The following is a 24,775-nucleotide window of genomic DNA, read 5'->3' as shown; positions in this document are numbered from 1 at the left end:
TTTCTATTGATGAGGATTTCAAAGCACTTGAGAACCGTTGATGAGTTAAGCCTTGCAACCCTAACCCCAATCGCAAACCTGTACCCCTAATCTCACAATACCTTATGAGCGACCGAAGTCTTATTTGCATAGTACAAAAGAAGGAAGGCGAGATTATAGGAGTGGGTGGGTGAACTTCTGTGGTCTGCAATGTGCAGGAGGTCAAACTAGATGATCATGATGGTCTCTTCTGACCTTCAAGTCTATGAGGTACTGGGAGATTAAGTGATTTGTTCAAGGTCCCATAGGAAGTCCGTGGCAGAGCTGGAGATAGACCCTGGGCCTCTCTTTAATTCACAAGACCATCCTGCCTATCAAACACCATACTGCATGAAAGTAGGTCCAGGTTACCCAGGGGCAGCCCAGTTCACCACATTTTGTCACAAGACCGTTGGTGAGCCCGCACTAGGGACTACATTGCCATGTTCTCTTTGTTCAAGGAAAACAGTGACCAAGGTCAAAGTTAAAGTAAACTCATAATCTGCTTTCTCTAGGACAGCATGAGTGGAACCCATATCAAGCTGCTCAGGAGTCAGGAAGCATTTTATACAGGTGTGCCCTGAAAAAGAATAGCCAATTATCTGTTCACATACACCTACTACACGAGTCGTGTAAAATCCCTCAATGGCAGAGCTGGAAGGAATAGGACTGGTAGGGAGCATCTCTCTACAGCCAGTTTGTGAAGGTTAAATAAGAATGAAAACAGCTGCCACAAATCAATAGATTTGTCAAAACACCCATTGAGCCAAACGCTGCCTATTCCAATGTACTGTAGCTGACCACACGGGGGGGGTGTCCCACTCCCCAGCAGAAAGACGGTCTTCAAGCATCGGATAAATAAGGCAAAGCAGATGCTGGACAACCATTCACTCATTATAATTCAATTCTGCTTCTTCGACTGCTTGGACCGACAGAGGAAATCAATTCTGGAAGCAGAGCAGCAGCTCCGCAGCTGGGGGCCGTGGCATAGCGACACATCAAAAATGAGCCTGTCCCATTATATTGTAGCTGTGTGTTGGCAGGAGCCTTTGATCATATTTTAAATGGCAAAAAAGTCAGCCATTTCAGGGCCTGAATTAGTTTACAAATCAAAGCAGCAAAAGGTATATTTTCTTCTTTGCATTGTTTCCCCTAAACTCTAGCGAGCATTCCTAAAGCATTCCTAAACCAGCTCAGCGGATGAAAAAAGTGTCTCGCCGGAAGAGTCTTGGCAATTGAGAGAACAGCCAAAACCAGCAACGTCTTTTCTTCAGATAGGGAAGGAGGATCGTTTTCCCAGCTGGAGGCAGAGAGAAAGCTTAAGGAGAAGGGAAAAGAGAGATTATATAAGTTATTGCATTATAATTAAATCATGCTTAAATGCCTGAGGTTCATAAATTTATATTCTAGGCAATATGGAAGTTATTGTGGGTATGATTTTCAAAAGGTGGCCTCTGCTTGTGATGGTGCATCTTTGTCCTCACAGACGTCAGCGCATTTGCCCATTGGCAGGGGTGGAATGGTAGGAGAGTCTATCACGCACGAACACAGGTCATAAAAAAACAACAGGTGGGAAACTATTTATCCAAAAGGATTGTGCGCCTATCATCTCTATGGCACACCTCAGTGGGACCTGAGCACCGGTGGGTGCAGGCAATCCCTGCTTCACCTCTTTTCTCTGCCTAATGCTTTTAAACTGGCTGGATTGGAATACCTGAATGCTGTCCGCTGGGCTTTCTCGTTAGGTTCCCTTCTCAGGACGCTGTGCATGGACATGTGTGGAGGCCGAATCTAGGCCTTGCAGAAAACCAGGCGCTGTCTGGTTAATATAGGTGCTGTGAAAGGGTACAGGCCACCCGGGCGCTGCAAGACTGTTGGGACTTCTCTACCGAGGTTCTTGAATGTATAGACTCCACCACTATAGGATCTGAATGCCTCCAACCCGACCTGATCCAACCCCCATTGAAGTCAGTGGGCATCTTTCCTAACTGAACATCAGTTGGAAGTGGAGGGTACTCTGCGGGTGGATGAAGCAATGGTGCAAGTGGCTAAGCGGTGTAATACGAAATCCAAGTTGGACCTTTACATCTCTGAGCTGCAGCCTTTGTTACAGTAGCTGTTGCCAACCCTGACTGAACATGCGACTTGTGCATTGCCTAGCACATCTCTGAATGAATATTTGGCTATTTGACTATAATGGAAGGGAAGGGTGATCCAGGGTAAGTTACAGAGCTTGTCTGGGACTTGGGAGACCGGAGAATTGTCTGCTCTGCTGCAGAGTCCCTGTGCGACCCTGGATAAGTCTCTTAGTCGATCTCTTCTCTCTGGGTAAGCAAAGGCTTTGTGATGGCGCTATTCTTCCACCTAGAAATATTATTGAGCGCTTGCTGAGAGAACAATGGATAGAAATTTGGAGGAAGGTGAAATGGACAGATTTTCGTAGTTAGTTTATAAGAATATTTCAACCCTGTCCAAATATGCCAGCCCAGACAGTGGGTAATCTGACCACCTACCAGCAAAAAGGGACAGGAAATACACAACCCTTTGTAACATAGTCCCTCAGTGCAGAGTAACACAGCTGTGCCTGCCCTATTCCCCAGCAGGTGGAAGCGTCTGTTCTCATTAGCCAAGGTTTTAAAGTTTGCTTTTCCTTTTTGATCTGCCTAAATCTTTTAAACTGGCTGGATTAGACCATCTGAGTTCTCCCTGCTGGGGTTTCTTGATATTTTTCCTTCGCTCCCCTGACTCCATGTGTGGAGGCAGCTGGCTGCTTTTTGTATCTCCCATCCCCCTTCACATATGAGATTCAGTGGGATTTTTTTCCTTATTCCTTTTGGCTTGAAAGTTCTTTTTTCCTTTACGAATACAAGACTCTTCCATAGCCAAAGGCGTGCGTCCCTTCAGATATCTGTACAGCCCTCCTGTTTGTTATGCACTGGCTAGTATGTGTGGCCCCGATTACATAGACTCAAAACTGCAGTGTATAGCTAAGGCTCTCTTGCCCATTGAAGTCAGTGGGAGCCTTTCCTTCTACTTCAGTAGGTGGAAGAATCACTCCATCACAAGTACAAGGATCAGACCCTTATACTTCATTATTACAGTAGCTGGCAATAAAATATTATAGTGTTAAGACACTGAAGAGCTGATTGCTACCATCCCCAAGTGTGAATAACCATCCCCGACAAACAATCCCAAACAGTGGGTAACCCTGAGAGCATTTCAGGTAAGCCCAGAAGGACAGTCCGGCGCACATGGGTATGTTTTCAGAGTGGTTACGTGGTATTTTTTCTTTGTTCCCCCTCATTGCCTTTTACAAGAATAGCACAGCCAAATCTCCATCTCCACTTGAAGCAGCTTAGGGTGCACAGGCAGAATCAATGAAACCTGCCAGTCAATGCAAAACTAAAAGAAAAACTTTGGCTCCCAGTTCTCTGTCGTCTCAGAAACTTCTCTAACTCCAGCAGTGCAGAGGCTGAGACACGCTGCAGGGCACATGAAGTGGTTTGCAAACTTGGAAACAGGGGCCTCATTTCTGTTTATGATTCCCAATGAGGGAAGTCATCTCACTGAAGGGTCATATGTCTCTTAAGCAGTGCACTTCTGATTAACACACAAAATCTGCTCAGGAAAATGCAGAAACAAGCTGTCCCTGTGAAGATAATCTGGAGCTGAGCAATTCCCAGCTGTAAAGGACAGGGAATAACTCAGTGCCTTCCAGACATTTTATTTTCCTTTCTTTTTTTAAAAGAATAGGTACAGTTTTTGAAGCAAAAGCACAAGCTATTTTTACAGTTTTAAAGACAGCAGATTCCAGTTCCTTTTTATGTTAGTCACGCTGGTGCAATGCTCTGTATCAGGAATTGGGTAGCGATGCATTCAGTTGGATTTTCTAGTTCCAAAGGTGTAGAACCTTCTCATCAGTAGAAAACATATGTCTCTGTCTTTCACCGTAATATTGTGTTGTATGGTATGGACCTGAGAAAACAGGCTTTGGTTGTTTGGAGAGCAATAGGTTATTAACAGGAGTAAACAGCCAATTCTGGAGTGGAACTGCATGGGAGAATTATAAATAAATATGCTGTTCCAACAACTAAAGGAGTCTCTTCTTTTTACAAACCCAAAACAGACTGGAGGATGACAGGGAGGGAAGAGGGGTTGAGGAAAAGAAAAGCAATACTGTTAAAAAAAAGGCGGGGGGGCGCAAAGAAACAAAAATCAGAAATAAAACCCAAAAGTTTAGAAACCCAAAGCTTCAGGCACAACTAAACCCCCACAAATCCCCCAACCAAATTTCTGTTGTTTATTTCCAGGTTCCCAGCTGCATATGACACACCAGAAAGCCACCTTATTGGCAAACTGCAAGACCATCTCCTGGAAACTTGCGTTAGGTTGTTAATGCCGACAGGAAACGTGGTCCAGGTGACGAAGCGCTCTGTGTAAGCTCAGAAACTTGTCTGTCTCGCCAACAGAAGTTGGTTCCATGAAAAAATATTAGCTCACTCACCTGGTCTGGCCCCTTCCCGAGGTTCTCAAACTTCATTGCACCGTGACCCACTTCTGACAACAAAAATTACTGCACGATCCCAGGGAAACAAAGCCCAAGCCCCACTGCCCTGGTGGGGGCCTGTAACCTGATCTTCATCGCCCAGGGCTGAAGCCAAAGCCTGAGCCCCACTGCCCGGGGCTGAAGCTCTCAAACTTTGGCTTTGGCCCCAGGCGGTGGGGCTTGGGCTTCTGCGTTGGCCCTGAGCCTCAGCAAGTCTAACGCCAGTCCTGGTGACCCCGTTAAAAAACAGGATCGTGACCCACTTTGGGGTCCCAATCCACAGTTTGAGACCCCTTGGACGAGACGGTTTTAGGGAAACTTGTAGGAGTGTTTCCAATTAAAGGAATTCCAGAGATCACAAACCACGGGAACCTGAAGGGGATGCCTCCTTGTATTCCTTGTTATTGCAATGAAGGGTTTTGCTTGACACTCTAACAAGCACTGCTGCTGTTCTCCCTATCAAGAGAGCCACCTTCTCAAATTTGCACTGGCAAAACCTCCCATCGTCTTGTAAGAAGAATTAATGCTTGGGGGATGGAGAAGCTGAAACACTGCAGTTTGCTAGGCAGCCATGTACTTGCTACAAAGTATTCTGGCTGAGAAACCCATAGGAGCAACTTTTGTGGCAAACTTTTGGTGAGAGAAGGTGTCAAATCTTTAAAATGATGGATGAAATCCTGGCCTCATTAAAGTCAATGGCAAAACTACTATTTCCAGGATTTCACCCCAAATATTTATGTTTGGCTTCCTGCAAGGCTAAGCTTTAAGGGTGGGACTGTCAAAGTGCCCAAGAGATGCACAAACACAAGTACCACTGAAAATCAATGGGTCCTGGGCACCTAACTCCCTTAGTGACAGGTTTCAGAGTGGTAGCTGTGTGAGTCTGTATCAGCAAAAAACAGAACAAAACGAGGAGGATTTGTGGCACCCTAGAGACTAAATAAATTTGTTAGTCTCTAAGGTGCCACAAGTACTCCTCGGTTTTTTTGCTAACTCCCTTAGGCACTTATGAGAATCCCAGCCTAACTGAAGAAGATGATCTTCCATTGAAGTAAAACTGTGTTTTTGTTTTTACATTTTTTCTGCCTAAAAAACCCGCAGTAGTTGGTTGGTTTGTTTTTAAACAGGGAAAGTTTTTTTTGCCTTGCTACTCTCTGCCCAAGAGCTCAACTCTGCATTTCATCACTGTTTGGAATACAGTAGGTCACAGGCATTGCTGGTTGTGAGATCTGTGTGAGATCAGAACCAGTGGGATGTGGGAAGTAACCCCATGTTTTCTCCCACAACCAAGCATCTGAGCAGCACATTCTAACCATGTTCAATTGTTAGAATTGATGTTATTTCTCTGATGGATGTTTGGGGTTTTTAAAACTTTTCCTGTATGTATTGAGATCACTTCTCCATCCAGCATCCTGTCATCTGGTACTTTACCTTTAGTGAGATTTAATGAGTAGACTACTGTATCATGCCATGTCTGAGTACCTTTAACAGGTTTCTTTGAGTATTTTGTCATCTCAGCTATTGTATCAATATCATATAATCACTAGTCCAAAGAGGAAAGGTGAACATTTAGCATCTTAGTGAGCCATACACAATTACAGATCAATACCAGATTTTCTTTTATATACAAGAGAGATAATATATGATTTTTTTTCCCCAGAATCTATCATCTAGACATGCTGGTATTAGGCATTAATGCTGGGTAATGCACAACAGGAGTACTTGATGACTGAAGACAAGTAGACGAGTTGTCATGAGTTGTAGTTCTCTTAAAAATGTGTATCTTAAACCACATGCCGATCTGATGTAGAGAATTCCATCACCCCCATGGAATTTATCTGTTGAGGGATGCAGTGGTGCTGTAGCCAGGTTGGTCCCAGGATATTCGAGAGACAAGGTGGGTGAGGTAATAGCTTTTATTAGACCAACTTCTGCTGGTGAGAAAATCATGCTTTTGAGCTCACTCTGACTCTCCTCACCCACCGTGTTTCTCTGTTGAGGGAGTTAGTCATTGCGGAATGAGAAGGAGCATGTGTGAAGCAGGTTTGAAAACCAATACGAGGTCCTTGTGTATGATTCCATGTTCAGTGTGTAGCTAGCGTCTGAAGCACCTGGGCGATGACACGACGCCTGCCCGCGAGGGCTGGGGGGTTGGGGGGGATACCAGTGAAAGGAGGACACTCAGGTCTAAGAATAGTAAACTATGCTTTATTGAAGGAAGGAAAAACTTAAGCTCCAATCTGCGCGGGGAGCCCCTAGGACACGCGGAGGGGCTGCAGGGGACTCTGGCCGTTCGGGACAGCTGACGAGGCAGGACTCCACCAGCGGGGAGTCCTCTGCGGCGCTATATTCTCCGCGCTTATCTTGGGGTTACATGGGGTCAACAGCTGGTTACATTCTTATATATAGGATTTATGCTTATTACATAAACTGACTTATTTACAGGCAAAAATATGCTGAGCTATGCTACAATGTCTTTTGGCAGGGTCTGTCGGACAAAGTTCATTGAAACTGCCTGCATCCTCCGCTTACATCCAGTCGCATACTCAGTCCACCCCTTAGCTCCTCGCCAATCTTCCGCAACCTTGCCCCTACACTCCACCCCTTGGCGGACTGAGGTGTATTAGTTACTGCCATCAGCGCACTTCGAGCGTGCGCACTGGTTTGGGGGTCAGAATGTCACTCTGCTTAGCGGGTTCAGTCCATTGCAACAGTCAAGCTTAGAGGCCACATGTGTGTCATGATTCAAAGGAGCTGTTGCTAGGTACCGATGGAGGATGGTGTTTCTGGCTGTTGCAGCTATTTAAGGTTCCAGCAGTAGTGAGAAATCTAGAAAGTCCCTGACATGTAGCAATTCCAGTTGATGCATACAGCTATTAGGATTTTATTCACTAAACCTGTAAACCATGTGAAGTTGGAGTTTGTACTTTATCAATGACTCATACACAAGAACTACCAGTAGTATTGCATTGCTTTCTAATTTTTTGTCATTGTCTTTGTCTCCTACAAATAATGCTGATGAGACAGAATCTCTCTCTGACATCAGCTCTGTTCTTCTGCTGATGTCCTTTTGGCACGTAAAGGAACAGCAAAACAGTACTACCATTAACATCCAATAGGAGAATGTTTTTTTTCTTCATATATTTAACAGGTCTCATAGCAAGTAACCTGAAGGTCCAATAATATAAAGAATACTCCAAAAATGAGATCACTCTGGCAAATTGCTGATAACAGTGTAAAAGCATCAGACTCAGTTAATAGCAATCACATCTCCGCGGCAGAAGATTGTTGATTCTAGTCCCATATAAGCACTTCGTCTCACCGAGAGAGATGACACTATTGCTGTACTGTTAAGTGTGTTGCTCCATTGTTGAGAGATCCCTCTATCCATAAGGTGAAAAAACTCAGGACACTTACAGAAAGAGACAGAGATTATCAGTCTCACTGATGCAAATCTAAATAACTCAGCTGCAGCCAGAGGACTAAAATCATAATCAATCTACTAAGAAAGCAAAATCAGGCCCAGTATATCCAATCACCTGTACATTGTTCATCCCTGTAATACATGAATCCCTGCTGACAGGTTTATGCATGTCGTCACTTCACCACCAGTATTTAACCGAAAACTCTGTAATGTGTTTTGTGTGATTTGTGTGACAAAAGGGATCTCAGTTCAAATTTCTGAGCAGATGGCTTTTTAAGATTCTGTTCTGCTTTTCTCGTATTTGCAACTGCAGATGTATTGAAATTGGACTGATTTTGCCCGTGAGCTCCCTCATCTTCTGTTATTGGCGGCCAACCCCATTTTTGGTCCTTGGCCAACTTTCTAATGCAGTCCCATGTGTCTCAGAACATATTCTTTGCTCCAAAAGGAAATGTAGCCATAGCCAAATGTAATTAATCAAAAAATAGTTTTCATGATGACTGGCTGAACTTTCCTCTCCTGACATTACCATAATACAATGTTAGTACTGGATATAACGTAGTATGTAATTGTACATGCAGATATTGTTTGTAGCAGAGATATAGGACTGTGGTGCAGAGCTTTAGTTATCATCCTGCTGAAGGAGTTTCCATTCTGCTGTACTATCCAGATTCATATCAAAATCCTCTTTCTCCTGCTCTCTTGAAAGCTCTAAGAACACCTGGAATGTGAAAGTTAAAGGAAGGGTCTAATTAATTCCCAGGATTGGAAACAAAGAGCTCAAACAATTTTGTTTTAGATTTAGATGTATTTATCCAACAATCCAAAAGGCACAAAAAGAGGTTGCAATGAAGAGAGAGACATGGCATGAGAAATTGTTTCTGTACTCTAACCCAATGAGATGTGAGCTATCAGAGGATGACATAATTCTGTTAAGTGGCAAAGAAAAACCAACACAGGACCAAATTCTAACATCAGTTACAACTGAGCAAACTCACTGATAACCACTGTTTTGAAATAACCATGGTTTTGAATGCTTGTACATAGGTGTCATTTGCATCTGAATAGAAATTCCATATCAAATCATAAGGCATTGCAATAATTATTGTTCTGTGCTTCTGACAGGTACACAGCATAGACAGTGCTGAGATGACAACCTTTATACCACTTATTGAGAACACCTCTCATTTAGGAGGCAGTGTTCCTAGTGCACAGGGCACTGGATGGGGACTCAGGAGACCTGACTTCAATTTTTGGCCCTGGTTCTGGTTTGCTGGGTGACCTTGGGCAAATCACCTCATCGCTCTGTGCCTCAGTTTCCCCATTTGTAAAATGAGAATAATGATGCTGGCCTCCTTTGTAAATCACTTTTAAATGTCCTGATGAAAAGTGTGGAGTAAGAGCTAGGGATCATTATTATTTGGACTGAACCCCACATGGACATTCTTTAAAATATGTTGGTTACCAGGTTAAATATGTTCATTTTTACACATTATATTTTCTTGCTTCTGTCTCAGAAATATTATAAATAGCACACTGTACCTGTTCCAAAGTGGACTGAGAAAGGCTGTACTCCTCCAGGTCGAAGGTACGTTTAGCTGGACAGAAATGAAAACACATTAGAAATCTCCCCCAAATATATTTTATGACTTTAAATAAAGATTCTTCAAATGTATGGTGAGTCCTTTTTGTTTAGTTCTCCTCAGACAGATGCAGAGAACACAGCTGTGCAAGCAACTGTCTAGAAGTGCTCCCAATAGCCTGAAGACATCCACGTTGCAAAGACACCATCTCTGACTGTATGTAACAATGGATGGGGACAGCTGCTTCCCTATTTGGCCAGTCATGAGTGCTCCTCACCACACTGCAAGTCCCCTCAAATTCCTGTAAGTTTCCCCAGTGGTGCCCAGAACCTTGAGGCTCACAATTCAGTGTTTGTGGCTGAAGTCCTTTATGGGCCCTGCACATCTGACATCTCACAGAGTTACAAAACAATCTATGGCCAGCCCTGGTTACACAATACAGTTTAATTTTGGACGAGGTCTTGACAGTCAACGAGCACAAGATAGTACTACTCAGCACTGATTAGGCTTCAGCTGGAGTACTGTGTCCAGTTCTGGGCACCCTAGTTTGCTAAAGATCTGGACAAACTGGAGTAAGTCCAGAGGAGAATAAAAATGATTAAAGGTCTAGAAAACATGACCTAGGAGGAAAAATTGAAAACGCTGGATTAGTTTAGTCTGGAGAAGAGAAGACAGAGGAGGGAAATGATCAGTCTTCAAGTACGTAAAAAGTTGTTATAAAGAGGAAGGTGATAAATTGTTCTCCTTATCCACTGAGGACAGGATAAGAAGTAATGGGCTTAAACTGCAACAAGGGAGATTTAGGTAACTGTCAGGGTAGTTAAGCATTGGAACAAATTACCTTGGGAGGTTGTGGAATCTTGATCATTGGAGGTTTTTTAGAACAGGTTAGACAAACATCTGTCAGGCCTGGTCTAGATAATACTTAGTCCTTCCTCAATGCAAGGGACTGGACTAGTGACCTGTCAAGGTCCCTTCTGGTCCTACATTTCTGTGATTCTATTATATACAATGCAAAGTTACACTGGAAATAAACTGATCAGAAATATTTTTCCTCTGCAAAAAACTGAGATGAGAATGATTTCTTTTTACATTTTGGTAAAAATATTTCAGCAGAAAATGTTGACATTTTGGTAAATTTCTTTTTAGCCCAATCTGTAAAACTTTAGGCCAAAACTGCCTTATGTAGGTGGGTGAGTGGGGGGTGTTGGTATTCTGATGAAAAAAAATTAGAAATTGAGGAAAGCAGATACTTTCTGTTAAAAAAATTGATGTACATTTTTTGATCAGTCCTGCTGGAAACACTCAGGGTGAAATCCTGGCCCCATTGAAGTCAATGGCAAAACTTCCATTGTCTTCAGTGGACCCAGGATTTTACCTCCAAATTTTGCTATCTGTAGGATTCACTCTCAAGTTCTCCTGTATGTATGGACTAAGCAGGGAGACGGCACTCTGAAACCTTTGGAGGGGAGAGCTAAGGGTAACATTTCCCAGGAAGCTAAGTTCCCTTTTAAAGAGAGAGGGACACATAGATAGACGGACTTAGGCTACCAACTGTTATTGAAAGTCAATGGGACTTAGGTGCTTTTGAAAATTTACTCCAGGTGTCCTGCCTGTAACATGTGGACCACCAGTATAGAATCATAGAATATCAGGGTTGGAAGGGACCCCAGAAGGTCATCTAGTCCAACCCCCTGCTCGAAGCAGGACCAATTCCCAGTTAAATCATCCCAGCCAGGGCTTTGTCAAGCCTGACCTTAAAAACCTCTAAGGAAGGAGATTCCACCACCTCCCTAGGTAACGCATTCCAGTGTTTCACCACCCTCTTAGTGAAAAAGTTTTTCCTAATATCCAATCTAAACCTCCCCCACTGCAACTTGAGACCATTACTCCTCGTTCTGTCATCTGCTACCATTGAGAACAGTCTAGAGCCATCCTCTTTGGAACCCCCTTTCAGGTAGTTGAAAGCAGCTATCAAATCCCCCCTCATTCTTCTCTTCTGCAGGCTAAACAATCCCAGCTCCCTCAGCCTCTCCTCATAACTCATGTGTTCCAGTCCCCTAATCATTTTTGTTGCCCTTCGCTGGACTCTCTCCAATTTATCCACATCCTTCTTGAAGTGTGGGGCCCAAAACTGGACACAGTACTCCAGATGAGGCCTCACCAATGTCGAATAGAGGGGAATGATCACGTCCCTCGATCTGCTCGCTATGCCCCTACTTATACATCCCAAAATGCCATTGGCCTTCTTGGCAACAAGGGCACACTGCTGACTCATATCCAGCTTCTTGTCCACTGTCACCCCTAGGTCCTTTTCCGCAGAACTGCTGCCTAGCCATTCGGTCCCTAGTCTGTAGCTGTGCATTGGGTTCTTCCGTCCTAAGTGCAGGACCCTGCACTTATCCTTATTGAACCTCATCAGATTTCTTTTGGCCCAATCCTCCAATTTGTCTAGGTCGTTCTGTATCCTATCCCTCACCTCCAGTGTATCTACCACTCCTCCCAGTTTAGTATCATCCGCAAATTTGCTGAGAGTGCAATCCACACCATCCTCCAGATCATTTATGAAGATATTGAACAAAACCGGCCCCAGGACCGACCCTTGGGGCACTCCACTCGATACCGGCTGCCAACTAGACATGGAGCCATTGATCACTACCCGTTGAGCCCGACAATCTAGCCAGCTTTCTACCCACCTTATAGTGCATTCATCCAGCCCATACTTCCTTAACTTGCTGACAAGAATACTGTGGGAGACCGTGTCAAAAGCTTTGCTAAAGTCAAGAAACAATACATCCACTGCTTTCCCTTCATCCACAGAACCAGTAATCTTATCATAAAAGGCGATTAGATTAGTCAGGCATGACCTTCCCTTGGTGAATCCATGCTGGCTGTTCCTGATCACTTTCCTCTCATGCAAGTGCTTCAGGATTGATTCTTTGAGGACCTGCTCCATGATTTTTCCAGGGACTGAGGTGAGGCTGACTGGCCTGTAGTTCCCAGGATCCTCCTTCTTCCCTTTTTTAAAGATTGGCACTACATTAGCCTTTTTCCAGTCATCCGGGACTTCCCTGGTTCGCCACGAGTTTTCAGAGATAATGGCCAATGGCTCTGCAATCACAGCCGCCAATTCCTTCAGCACTCTCGGATGCAACTCGTCCGGCGCACGTCCAGCTTTTCTAAATAGTCCCTAACCACCTCTATCTCCACAGAGGGCTGGCCATCTCTTCCCCATTTTGTGATGCCCAGCGCATCTCACATTCTAGAAACTAGCATCTTTGAATATCAGTCTTTTTAGGAAGACTATCATAATGTCGGGTGATCAGAGCTGATGTCTGATGCTCTGACATCCTTCCAATAAGGCCTGCCTTCCAGAGGCACCCCTCCTGCACTGTCAGAAGCAGCCATTTTAGAGCATCCACAGGACTGCTCAACAGGCCCCAAAGTTGTAGTTCACAGGGCCAGAACCTCAGCTCGGTGTAAACTGCCATAGCTCCAGAGACTTTAATGCAGCTAGGCCTATTTACACCCACAGAGGATCTGGCCCAAGCTTTTTTGACAGAAAAAATATATAGCTTAAAATGTGGCTGTATTACAGAGATTCCAACATTTGACAGCACCCCTCTTACCTGCCTCCAAATTGAAAAAAGCCTGGGACAGAGACTGTACATTTTCCATTGGTATCTTATAGACCATCAAAGAGGGATACCTGAGAGAAGAAATGTGCAGAAGGTGACCAGAACGTTTAAGCAATGATTGGATCACAGTCTATACGTACATGCGCCGAGAGAAGATTTCTGATGGCAAACCGCTCTTTAATCTAGCAGACAAAAGCATAACAGTGGTGCTGGAACAATTTGTATAGTGGGGATGCTGAGAGCCATTGAATCAAACTGTAAACCCTGTATATAATGGAAACTACTTCAAGCCAGGGTGCGCTGCAGCATCCACCGCACCCCTAGTTCCGGCACCTATGATAACACATTCCGGTGGCTGAAAGGTGAAGCTAGACACATTCAAAGTAGAAATAAGGTGCACTCTTGTGGTGAAGAGGGTAATTAACCACTGGAAAAACTTACCTAGTGATGCCATGGATTCGTCGTCCTCTCCTGAAATCGTTAAATCAAGACTGGATGTTTTTCTAAAAGTTATGCTCTAGCTCAGCCAGAAGTAACAAGATTGATATAGGAATCAATGGTAGGAATTTTATTTCCTGTATTATGCAGGAGCTCAGACTAAGGGCTTCTCTACACTACCCGCCGGATTGGCAGGCAGCGATAGATCCAGCAGGGGTCAATTTATCGTGTCTAGTATAGACTTGATAAATCGACCACTGAGCGCTCTCTCGTCAACTCCGGTACTCCACCAGAAAAAGAAGCGAAAGTGGAGTCGACGGGAAAGCGTCAGTTGTTGACTTACCGCAGTGAAGACACCGCGGGAAGTAGAACTAAGTACGTCAACTTTAGCTACGCTAATCGCGTAGCTGAAGTTGCGTATCTTAGATCGACTCCATGCGGTAATGTAGACAAGCCCTAAGTCAATGGGATTTTTTGCCAATGACTTCAAATGGTCCAGGATTCCACTCTAGATGATCATAATGGTTCTTTCTGATCTTAAAATATATAACTATGAGAAATGGGGTTCTCTCCTGTGAACACACATACCAGTCATCAGCCTTTCTACTCAGCTTGTATGGCATATCCCTTTCCTTTACCCTTCATCTGTTTTTGTTATTCAGATTGTTAGCTCTTTGGGGTTGGGACTGTATGTTGCGATATAGCACCTAATATATTAGGATATTAACGCAACATCATAAAATAATTTGTGGGTGGTTATGCATACAAGAGAAGCTGGGGTATTGAAAGCACTTGTCCACTCATAGTAAAATTACTTCGTCATGGAACTTGTATCCTTATTCAAATTAATATCAGTGGATTCAGAAGAGAAATATTAGGAAGCTAGGTTTTTTTGCATTGGAGTCACATAGAGGAAGACTCTAAACGTTGAATGATTTTACAAGGGTCCCACTAAGAGAAAGACGGTTGGTTCCCTGGAGAAATCATCTTTTTTATTTTACTAGTATGGAATGTCCAACCCCTAAATGGGATAGTTAGAAAAAAGTAAATAATGGACATCAGCTTGGAAAATATTCCCAAACTGATCAAAATTGTTTGGTAGAACAATTTCTAAATGTACCTTTTCAAAACGTTAGTCTTTCTTCCGAAAGTTTATGTGCTGTCCAGCTTTCAGTGTGGTATTCCCTCTCCCTCCATGAGTGACCCAAGAAGTATGTTCCATCATAAGGTGTGCATACTAAATTGGACATACTAACTTCATTACTGTTTCCTCTGGCCCTGATGATAATTAATACTCTTCCTTTTTAATAATCTTTCTGGGCCTATTGTTGCAACCAATTGCCACTCTTTGAAGCCATATTCTGGACTGGTGAGCAGGAGGTGTTGTAGATGGGCTCAGTTGGTGTCCTACCCTCTCCAGCCTATCATCCCCTGGCTTTGTGGATGCTGGAATTCATACACCTCACACACAAACTCAGATCTCTAAGTTAACCCACTGCTGTGCCGATTGCACGCAAATTCAAATAGCATCCAAGCCCACTATGTAACCCCTGCAGCACAGAAGCATTTGCATTGTCAATAAAGCTCCAGCATTCTTTTAAGTTACCGTTCCTGACGTGCTGCAAGTGGGAAGATTCGTGTAATCTCTGCATGGATGAGATCAACTTGTTCTGGGGCCTTCACTTTAATTTCCAGCAAGTAACCTTTGCCAAACTTGCTTTTCAGGTACTGAATGGAGCCGATACAGCTGCAGAGGAGAGAAGCACAAAGTGAAACACTCATCAATGGTTCTCACTACTCTCTTTTAATAATTGCAACCACATGATGTGAAGAAAGTGGCTGAATTCATTAGTTTTTCTATTAGTTCTCTAGGGGAAGGATTGATATTAGCTCAGATTCTTCCTAAGTCTATCTGTCTTCCAAGGGAATACATTTACTTTGTGTTTAAGCAACAGTATTCCTTGGAAGGAGCAGTATCTCTTGGCAAAATAAACTGGCAATGTGCAAGCACTTAACAACAGCTTTGCAACTGAATTTTGACAATATATATTTAATGCTGGTCCCTGAATTTTTTTTTAATCCAAAGCTGTATTCATTTTTGACACTTAGGCCTGGTCTACACTGCTGGGAGGGGAGGGGGGAATCGATCTAAGTTACGCAACTTCAGCTACGTGAATAATGTAGCTGAAGTTAATGTATTTAGATCTACTCACCGGGGTGTCTTCATTGCAGTAGGTTGACTGCTGACGCTCCCCCATCGACTCCACCTATGCTTCTCGCTCCGGGGAAGTAACGGAGTCGACGGGAGAGCACTCGGCGGTCGATTTATCGTGTCTTCACTAGACGCGATAAATCGACCCCCGCTGGATTGATTGCTCCGCAGGTAAGTGTAGACATACCCTTATATTTCTCTAATGTGTCTGCTGCTGCTTACCGAAGCTTTCCAGACACCATGATGGCCACTCGGTCACACAATGACTCAGCCTCTTGTATGTAATGGGTTGTCAAGATGACTCCTTGTTTCTTATTTTTCAATGCAGCACGAACAGCTGTCCTGCAACCAAAAAGTACGTTTGATTTGCAATGTGTAACTCCTGTGAGTATTTTCCTGCATCGCTGCTCTGACTTCCAGAAAAGGCAGAGACATGTAACTTTCCTCCTACAGCTGCCCTTTTACAATAATGAAAGGAGAAACTAATAAGCTAACCAAAATAGCAGAACTTGCATGATCACTGAACCTTCAAAGTTCAAGGCCATTGGGGTGGAGAGCTAGGGATGACTTGCAGAGAGGAAAGACAGGTGGGGGAGGGGAGAGGAAGGACACAGTGAAAGAAGAGAAGGAGGGCTAGGAACATAATTGCAGCTTGAGGGTATCTGAGAAAGCAAAGAGACCGAGGCTGGTATGGTCTATTTTGTGCTTAGAAAACGATCACTGATATTTTCAGAGTGATCACAGGCAAATCAGGTGGGAGTCCAGGTGGGGGAAGGGTAGAAGGTCACACTAACAAGGAACCTAAACCTTTAGAATTGAAGTGCTCCTTGTTGGGTTTGCTCATCCCCCTACAAGTAATGATCTGCTACAGCGCAAGGATTGAAATAACGACAAAAAGGTTCCTACGGTTTGTTCTGAAAGCAAGGACCCTTTGGATGTCAGATTATTTTATGAGTGTGAATCAGAGAGAGCGGCCTAGGAGTAACTAAGTCTGGATTGAAAATTCAGACCCTCTCTCCTGCTACCACAGGGCTGGATTCTGTCAAAAGAGCTTCACTCACTTGCATGGCTCACTAAGAGGTCAGGCAGCATTGCAAAACCTGAGTGCCGGAAACACAAAGGCTGCTCTGCTTCAAATCCTCCCAGGGCACATCACACACCTGACATGCCCCTCAAAACTACATGCCGCTTGCTGTGCAGGCTGCACCCCAAAACAAGTGTAGTAGGGGGTCCTCTCCTCTGCTATGAACCTCCATGAGGCCTTCTCCTTCCCTGAGCCTCGAAAGCTGGTCCCTCTCACTAACAGCGGTTGGTCCAATCACAGATATTACCTCACCCACTTTGTCTCTCTAACAAGCCCAAGGGGCATTCAAACAGCTGGCTTCCATGCTGCCTTCTGGACAGTTAGCCACACTCACCGCACATGATGTTGCCCCATGGGGTCCATTCCAGTCGACAGTTCGTCCAAAAGCACCAGCATGGGCTTGCCCAGCATGCTCAGTGCAAAGCATACCTGATGAGGGAGATCACAAAGTCAGTGGCTTTTACCTTCACTGCGTGCACTGGTCTCATTGGTAGTAACTGCCTTCACTCAGCATAGTCATAGCCAGAATGGCTCAGGTGGTTTAATGCAGGAACCCCCTTTTTTATAATGTGGCATGCACTTTGAGGGACTGTCAACATGTGGTGAGTGTAACTGGTATGAAGAAAGCAAGCTTTGACTGAATCTGCAGGGAATGAACAGGTCAGGCATGTCAGTGACACATGCTGAGGGGGCTTCTCTCACTCACGACATCTTCACCGTCTACTCAGGCTTCTCCAGTGATTCTGACACTGCACAGTAAGGTGTGACCCACTGTCTGCTAAAGAAACAATGTGTAACATTTCTTTCTCCTTTTCCAAGATGTTCCAGAGAAGGGTGTGAATTCACTCCTTTTCATACCCCTGGTCTTTGGAGAACTTCAGATCCAGTTCCAAACTGCATGAATGGTCCCTCTCTCTCTACTGGGCTGATCCAAAACCTCAATCTCAAATGTCCCTGAACTCTAGAGAAGTTCAGATCCAGAGTTTTGGGCTCAGGTCCGTCTTTAATTAAAAATCCAGGGCAGGGACGCACCAACTATAGAGCAATGCACAAAAATACCACTTGAGGCAGCTCAGGCCTTTTCACTTGCCATTCCAAAATAAAGAATGATTGAGAGGGATCTTCCTGGAAAGGTTCATTCCCTTCTCTAGACACTACTGAATCATCCTTGCCAGGGCTGATTTATCCCTGCCTTATAGATAGGGTTGGCTACCTGTCCAGGTTTTCCCAGGATCATCCCTTTTTTGAGATAGCTCTCCTGGGAAATCTGTACACATTGCCAGCTGTCCAGTTTTATAGGCTTGGGATCATTCCAGATGCCACAGTTTTTTGAACCTCTGAGACGACAACTCACAGAGTGCAAAATATTTGCCTTTTGTGTCCTCTAGATGGCACCCAATAGCACTGGTTTAATATCCACAAAGCCAAAAGCATTTGCAGGAAAAAAGATCCCCAAACTTTCTGAAAAGACAACTTGAAGTCTTCCTTCTGAACTCTTCAGGAGGGCCCAGGTGGAAACAGCAACTAGGAAGTGATTGGTTTTAGAACATAAATCACAGGAGAGAACAAAATCCACACCTTTCTGCTTATTCCTGCCGGTAGTTTCTTGGCTGGTTTTTGAAGATGTTCCTGAAGTTTCAGAGCATTCACTACCCTGGTGGGGAGAAAAAGTGAAATGAACCCATCAGGCATGTCTCTCCCTATGGAGCCACCTGAAGGGTGGCCTGCTCCTTCCTAGCCTTGAACCCCTCTGTCTGTTACATCATAATAATTCCTACAGCTACCCTTGTGATCTCACAAACCATCATCACTCCATCCTCTGGCTCCCTGCCCAATCTTCTCCAGCAACAATGACGTTCTCAGTCACCCATTTACTTTTTAGCATGTTTATTTACTAAAATATAATTGGCTCAAAACCACCCACCCAGCTATCCTTCCTCTTGTGTCCCCTATTTGTCACAGACGCTTGGTGTGTCTTGGAAATTAAAATACGTGCTGTGCGTACTCTACAGCACCAGCAAGCCCTGCTCCTGGGGTTCCTGGACCCTCCTATAGTACAAATAATAACAATAGTAATAACAATTTATAACAAACTGATACTAGTTAAAAAAAACCAAACAACCACCTTCCCGATTTTTCACTATGAAATTTCAAAACCTTGAAATTCTAAAATGTGAACCCCCCTGAAATTCTTATTTTCCTGTGTAGTCATTAGAAAACCTCTCCATTTTTTGCTAAATACACAAATATTTTTGCCGTTTTTCACACTAGTAGTTCCCATTCCAATGGCCAAAAGACAAGTGACCAGGCAAACTCCAGCTTTCCCAGCTGGGCCCTGGGTGCCCAATGAAATGCCTTACAGGGATTTTTTTAAACATTCCCTGCTTTCATTTCATTTAACCTGAGCAAGGGGGGAAAGAGCTCCACCTTTTCTTCTATGTCATAGGTACATGAATGTGATAAAGAAGCTGAACCAGAAACAGCTTTAGACAAGATGGGCGCAGAGGTCGCTAACGGTGATTAAACACAATGTACATCCCTCCACCTGCCATGGAGGCTGGAATCATTTTATTTCTGTACCGTTTGATAGTAACAGCAGCATCTTCTTTTCTCATCCCTTTCACAGCAGCATAAACCTCCAGATGTTCCTGAACAGTAAGATTTGGCCAGAGAGGGTTCTCCTGAGGGCAGTACCCTAGGAAGTCAGTTGTGTCCTCTTCTGGTTGAGAAGCAGCTGCATCTGTCCCCTTCATCACCACCTGCACAAACAATCGGTTTATTCTGGGCTCAAAGGTAGAAGTGTTTCTTCACAGTTTTTAAAAACTCTTCTTCAACATGGAATCCTGCAGACCTCACCAAGGGCTCTGCAGGTTTCAGCTCTAATATGGCCCCACTATTTCAGCACAGTCAAAGGGAGACAGGGAAAAGAGGTAAAATGCAGTTTCCTTTTTGTAATGCTGTGGGGAAGGAGTGAAAGGAAGGGGGCTATAAGATTAGGGGTAAACTAATAGGAAGGAATTATTTACCATGTTCATGAAAGGGACCTCGAGAGGTCATCTAATCCAGTTCCCTGCACTCATGGCAGGATTAAGTATTATCTAGGCCATTCCTGACAGGTGTTTGTCCAACCTGCTCTTAAAAATCTCCAATGATGGAGATTCCACAACCTCCCTAGACAATTTATTCCAGTGCTTGACCACCCTGATAGTTAGGAAGTTTTTCCTAATGTCCAACCTAAATCTCCTTTGCTGCAATTTTAGCCCACTGCTTCTTGTCCTATTCTCAGAGGTTAAGGAGAACAATTTTTCTCCCTCCTCCTTGTACCAACCTTTTATGTACTTGAAAACTGTTACGTCCCCTCTTAGTCTTCTCTTCTTCAGACTAAACAAACCCAAATTTTTCAATCTTCCTTCATAGGTCATGTTTTCTAGACCTTTAATCATTTTTGTTGCTCTTCTCTGGACTTTCTCTCATTTGTCCACATCTTTCCTGAAATGTGGTGCCCAGAACTGGTCACAATACTGCAGTTGAGCCCTAATCAGCGCGGAGTAGATCGGAAAAATTACTTTGCATGTCTTGCTTACAACATTCCTGCTAATACATCCCAGAAAGATGTTTGCTTTTTTTGCAACAGTGTTACACTGTTGACTCAGATTGTTCTGCATTTTCAGGTCCAGGATGTGGACAAATTGGAGAAAGTCCAGAGAAGAGCAACAAAAATGATTAAACACAAATGAATACATCTCAGAACTGTAGCAATTAGGCTGCAGCACCCAAATCCAACAAGTCAAGCTTTTCCCACCGTGTAAGACAATGTTTGGAAACTAAGGCTGCATGACTTTGATGTCATTGCTGCAAACTTATTGTTGTTTATTGTACGTTTCAAACTCTTAGGGTGAAATCCTGGCCCAGTTGAGTATGTGTACATTGCATCTGGAAGCGAGCTTCCCAACTGGGTCTACAGACTTGTGTTATCAGGGCTCACGCTAGCATGCTAACAATAGCTGTGTAGATGTTATTTTGATGTTGCGGCTCAGGCTGGAACTCAGGCAACCTCCCGGCTTCTTTTAGTGCTCTAGCCTGAGTCCCGCAAGCGTGAGTCTGTGGGCGTGGGCTGGAAGGCTTGCTTCTAGATGCAGTGTAGATATACCTGTTGAAGTCAATCGATCTGCTGCCATTGATTTCAATAGGACCAGGATATAACCCTGGAGTTTTCAGCTTTCAGTTAGTATTCAGAATAGACAATTCTCCTTCTCCTCTTTCCAAGGTTTCTCCTACCTGTCCAGCAGTTAGGGACGTGTCTCCAATGATCACCTTTAGAGTTGTGCTTTTGCCAGCCCCATTGGGTCCAAGTAGCCCGAAAACCTCACCTAGAATAAAATGGACAGATGAATACCATCTACTGGAACTGCTAACAACTGTACATCACTACAAAAGAGAGGGGGCAGAACCAGGGAAATCTAACATTTTTGCAAAGAGTTGCAGCTATTTTTCTCTACTGGACTAGTGCCTCATGCAAATGGTTTGGAATATCGTGTAGAAGGCTTTTATGTTTCCTGAAACTGATCCACTTGATGGTCTGCCATTTGTGCTGGCGGTACAAATATGTACTCAAATCTCTGAACTGGTGATGAGATAGAGAAGCATTCCTGGGTCACTGATTTAAATTCCACCTGGGTTGGTAGGGACTGAAGTTCTCTACCATCTGATGCTTGTTCAGCGGCCATTGTAAACTCCACTGATAGGGCCAGTCAAATCCCTATGATCAGATTCCAGTCACAGTTACACCTGCATATGTCTGGAGAAGTCTACAAAATTTAAGACTCCCCAGCATAAATGAAATCAGAATATGGCCTCCAGTATTGAGGTGTCTATATCACAAAATCAACCATTACTATTTCCATAAATATTGGCAATCTTAACAGAGAGATGGAGGACCGCCAGAGGTTACACACCCATCTAATTCCATAGGTTAGGTTTGAGAAAAATTAGCCAGGTAATGCGAGGACATTTGCAATAAGCCCCTACCCAAAATTACTTGATTTGTCATGCTTGGTGCTTGTGATAAATAGAAGACTTCAGTCACCAGTGGTGTTAATCCAATAACTTTCACAAGCTCTAAATATTCTATTAAACAAAATGCATAACATTGTTTTAAACACCTCTAGTGATATACTTGTTTGTTCTGACCTTTTTTAACGCAAAAGGAGACATTTCTTGTGGCGACTTTCTTCCTTTTCTTAAAAATGGAGCTGGCCTTCTTGTCTTTGTATTCCTTGCGTAGACTGTTGACGCTAAGGATTGGTCTCTATGGAACAAAAGCAAACCACCATCACTTTGATAAAATATATGGCTGTATCAGATATGGCCCAATCTGAGAAATGAATGAAAGATGATCAAGAAAACTGTTCCTTCGAATTCATTTGGTATCACAAACCCTCCTCACTTCCTTCCTCTGCTGACATTTTAAAATTTCTAGTTGACTATTGTTAACTATGTGGACTTGTGGATTTATTAAGCACAGTTTGAGAAGCAGCTATCTATGGCTCAACACCCAGCTCTGAAAATGCACATGGTAAGAAAAAGTTGGGTGTTTCTGAGGCTTCTGTGGTTGGTGGCCTTATTACTGAAAAATCATTTATGGACATCACTTGTCATGAGCGCCATTCAGGAATTTTCTGCTGGAATGATTTTCTGGCAGAAATGCAAATTTTTTCTTGGTAAGGGATCCCCTTTTCCAGGCAGCGCTGCTTGTAACTACGGCTGGTTGAAAATTTTCCATCTAAACTTCTTTTCGATGGCAAGTTGGGCTTTCAGATAAATTAAAACGTTCATAGAAAGTGTCTGATTTCCTTGAATATTTTCAATTTTTCATTGGAAAACTGGAAACGAAATAATTTTTGTTTTTTGGATGAAAACTATTGTTTGACAAAAAGTTGAATTTTTCTGCAAAAAATCCCATTTCCCAACTAGCTCTGCTTGTGACACCAAGAGCCTGTTAAATGTTTTCCAGTGTCCAGGGCCAACTTTAAGCACAAAGCATCTTGAGGCACCGCCCAGACTCTGCCAATTCACAGGCTGCCCTGCTCTTCCTGTCTGGCAGTAGGATGGAGCCACCATCTCTTCTCCCTGCCAGTGACATCAGCCAGAGGAAAATAGGTAATATGTGAGAAACTCTCTTTAGCTTGTGTTTTCCTCATGACCAGGAGGTATTTTTGGATAAAAAGTCTTGAGTAAGATTAAGCAGCTCCCTTGTGCTCTGGCTCTAGGGTGAAGACAGGGAAGACTCACATAGCATAAGCGTAATGCAGAAATGGATGGTTTTACTGCAAAATGAAATATATAAAGAGCTAGCATTTAACTGCACTGTGCTCTTCGTAGATCAGAATGAAGGCCTGGTGAAGATTAAGCAGATTTAAAGTCAGGCTAACTGCTATGCATTACGCTGTAGTTTACAACTACATCAGCAAACGTTTTATTACAGAAGTCTATAAAATTTAAAAGAGCCACCAGCATAAATGAATCAGAACGTGGTCCCTAGTATTCAGGTGTCTATATCACACAGCCAATCATTACTCTTTGCTTTAATATTGGCAATCTTAACAGAGAGATGAAGGAGCGCCAGAGATTAAACACCCATCTAATTCCATTTGATATCAGGTTTGATAGCAATTGGCAGGGTAATGTGGGGAGATGTGCAGCGTGCCTCTACCCAAATAATGTATTGTCATTATTTAGGTTGGACATTAGGAAGAACTTCGTAAGTGTCAGGGTAGTTAAGCACTGGAACAGATTGCCTAGGGAGGCTGTGGAATCTCTGTCACTGGAGGTTTTAATGAACAGGTTAGACAAACACCTGTCAGGAATAGTCTAGTTATTACACAATCCTACCTTGAGCACAAACTAGATGACCTATTGAGGTCCCTACCAGTCCTACATTTCTATGATTCTATGATTTCGTGTTGGATGCACATTCTCCTTATTCATTTCTACCTCTTCCTCGTTCTGACAGGTCATCACGCTGCTGGATCTTATTCTTTCAGCTTGAACATCTTCATCTTCTCCTTCAGACTCTTCAGGGTTTTGGCGGAAGATCTCTTTCCTTGGAGAAATTCTACAGAGAAAAGAAACCAAACTCAGTGTTCTTGAAGCATATGGTACAGAGGCAGATTTCCACATTTAGCTCCTGTGTCATGAACACCTGATTTATTCAGCCCAAGGCTCAATTCAATTTGTATAGATTCTGTTTTGCACAGACCTGAAGATTGGATCCTGTCTCGTAGTTTTTCTTCCGTATTTCCACTCCAGACATCGCAGAATGAAAATAAAAATAATACAGTGCAGGTATGGCTGGAAAATAAGCAAAAGACAATGGGTGAAATGCTTGGATCCATTGATGTCAATGGCGAAGCTCCAATTTACTTCAGCAGAGCCAGGGATTTTACCCAAATACTTCTTTTCAAATTTCAGATTTTAGCATCCCATGTGAAGATAAACGGAGTGCAAAAAAAGACAGAGGCATGGCCTAGCGATTGGAGCACAGGACTGAGAGCAGGAACAATCCAGATCTAGTATTGGCTCTGACATTGACTCTGTTGTCTTGCCAGAGAGAGTGTGAGGATGGATTATAGCTCAGTGGTTAAGGCCCTCGCTTGGGAGGTGAAATCAGTTCTACCAAGGATGGAGAAATTGAGAGAGTGGGGGGAAGAAGGAAGGAGGAGGATGCTATGATGCAGGAGTGTGGAGAGAGCCTTCAGGAAGTGGCAGATGCACAAGGGTACTCACGCCCACATGAGAAAAATGCCGTGAAGGTAACGCTTGTATTGCCCCCC

General features: G+C 43.6%; 1 protein-coding gene across 3 annotated transcripts in view; it reads right to left on the bottom strand.

Moving 5' to 3' along the window:
- Positions 1–6,752: 6,752 nt before the first annotated feature.
- LOC140897624 (ABC-type organic anion transporter ABCA8-like) overlaps positions 6,753–24,775 on the bottom strand; it is a 60,040-nt gene continuing 42,017 nt past the window's right edge. For all 3 annotated transcript variants that reach the window (XM_073310476.1, XM_073310477.1, XM_073310478.1), the window contains 12 exons: positions 24,202–24,293; positions 23,937–24,057; positions 22,134–22,251; positions 21,222–21,313; positions 19,524–19,702; positions 18,522–18,597; positions 17,278–17,372; positions 16,082–16,201; positions 15,254–15,394; positions 13,201–13,280; positions 9,531–9,586; positions 6,753–8,709 (listed from right to left, as the gene is read on the bottom strand). In XM_073310476.1, coding sequence (XP_073166577.1) covers positions 8,611–8,709; positions 9,531–9,586; positions 13,201–13,280; positions 15,254–15,394; positions 16,082–16,201; positions 17,278–17,372; positions 18,522–18,597; positions 19,524–19,702; positions 21,222–21,313; positions 22,134–22,251; positions 23,937–24,057; positions 24,202–24,293 — 1,269 coding nt within the window. In that variant the 3' untranslated portion in view covers positions 6,753–8,610. The remainder of the gene's footprint in view (positions 8,710–9,530; positions 9,587–13,200; positions 13,281–15,253; positions 15,395–16,081; positions 16,202–17,277; positions 17,373–18,521; positions 18,598–19,523; positions 19,703–21,221; positions 21,314–22,133; positions 22,252–23,936; positions 24,058–24,201; positions 24,294–24,775) is intronic.

The sequence above is a fragment of the Lepidochelys kempii genome, chromosome 14, assembly GCF_965140265.1.
Source record: "Lepidochelys kempii isolate rLepKem1 chromosome 14, rLepKem1.hap2, whole genome shotgun sequence".
In the NCBI taxonomy this organism is placed as follows: domain Eukaryota; kingdom Metazoa; phylum Chordata; order Testudines; family Cheloniidae; genus Lepidochelys; species Lepidochelys kempii.
Note: the sequence above shows the minus strand (reverse complement) of the source record. Positions and strands in the feature narration are given on the sequence as shown.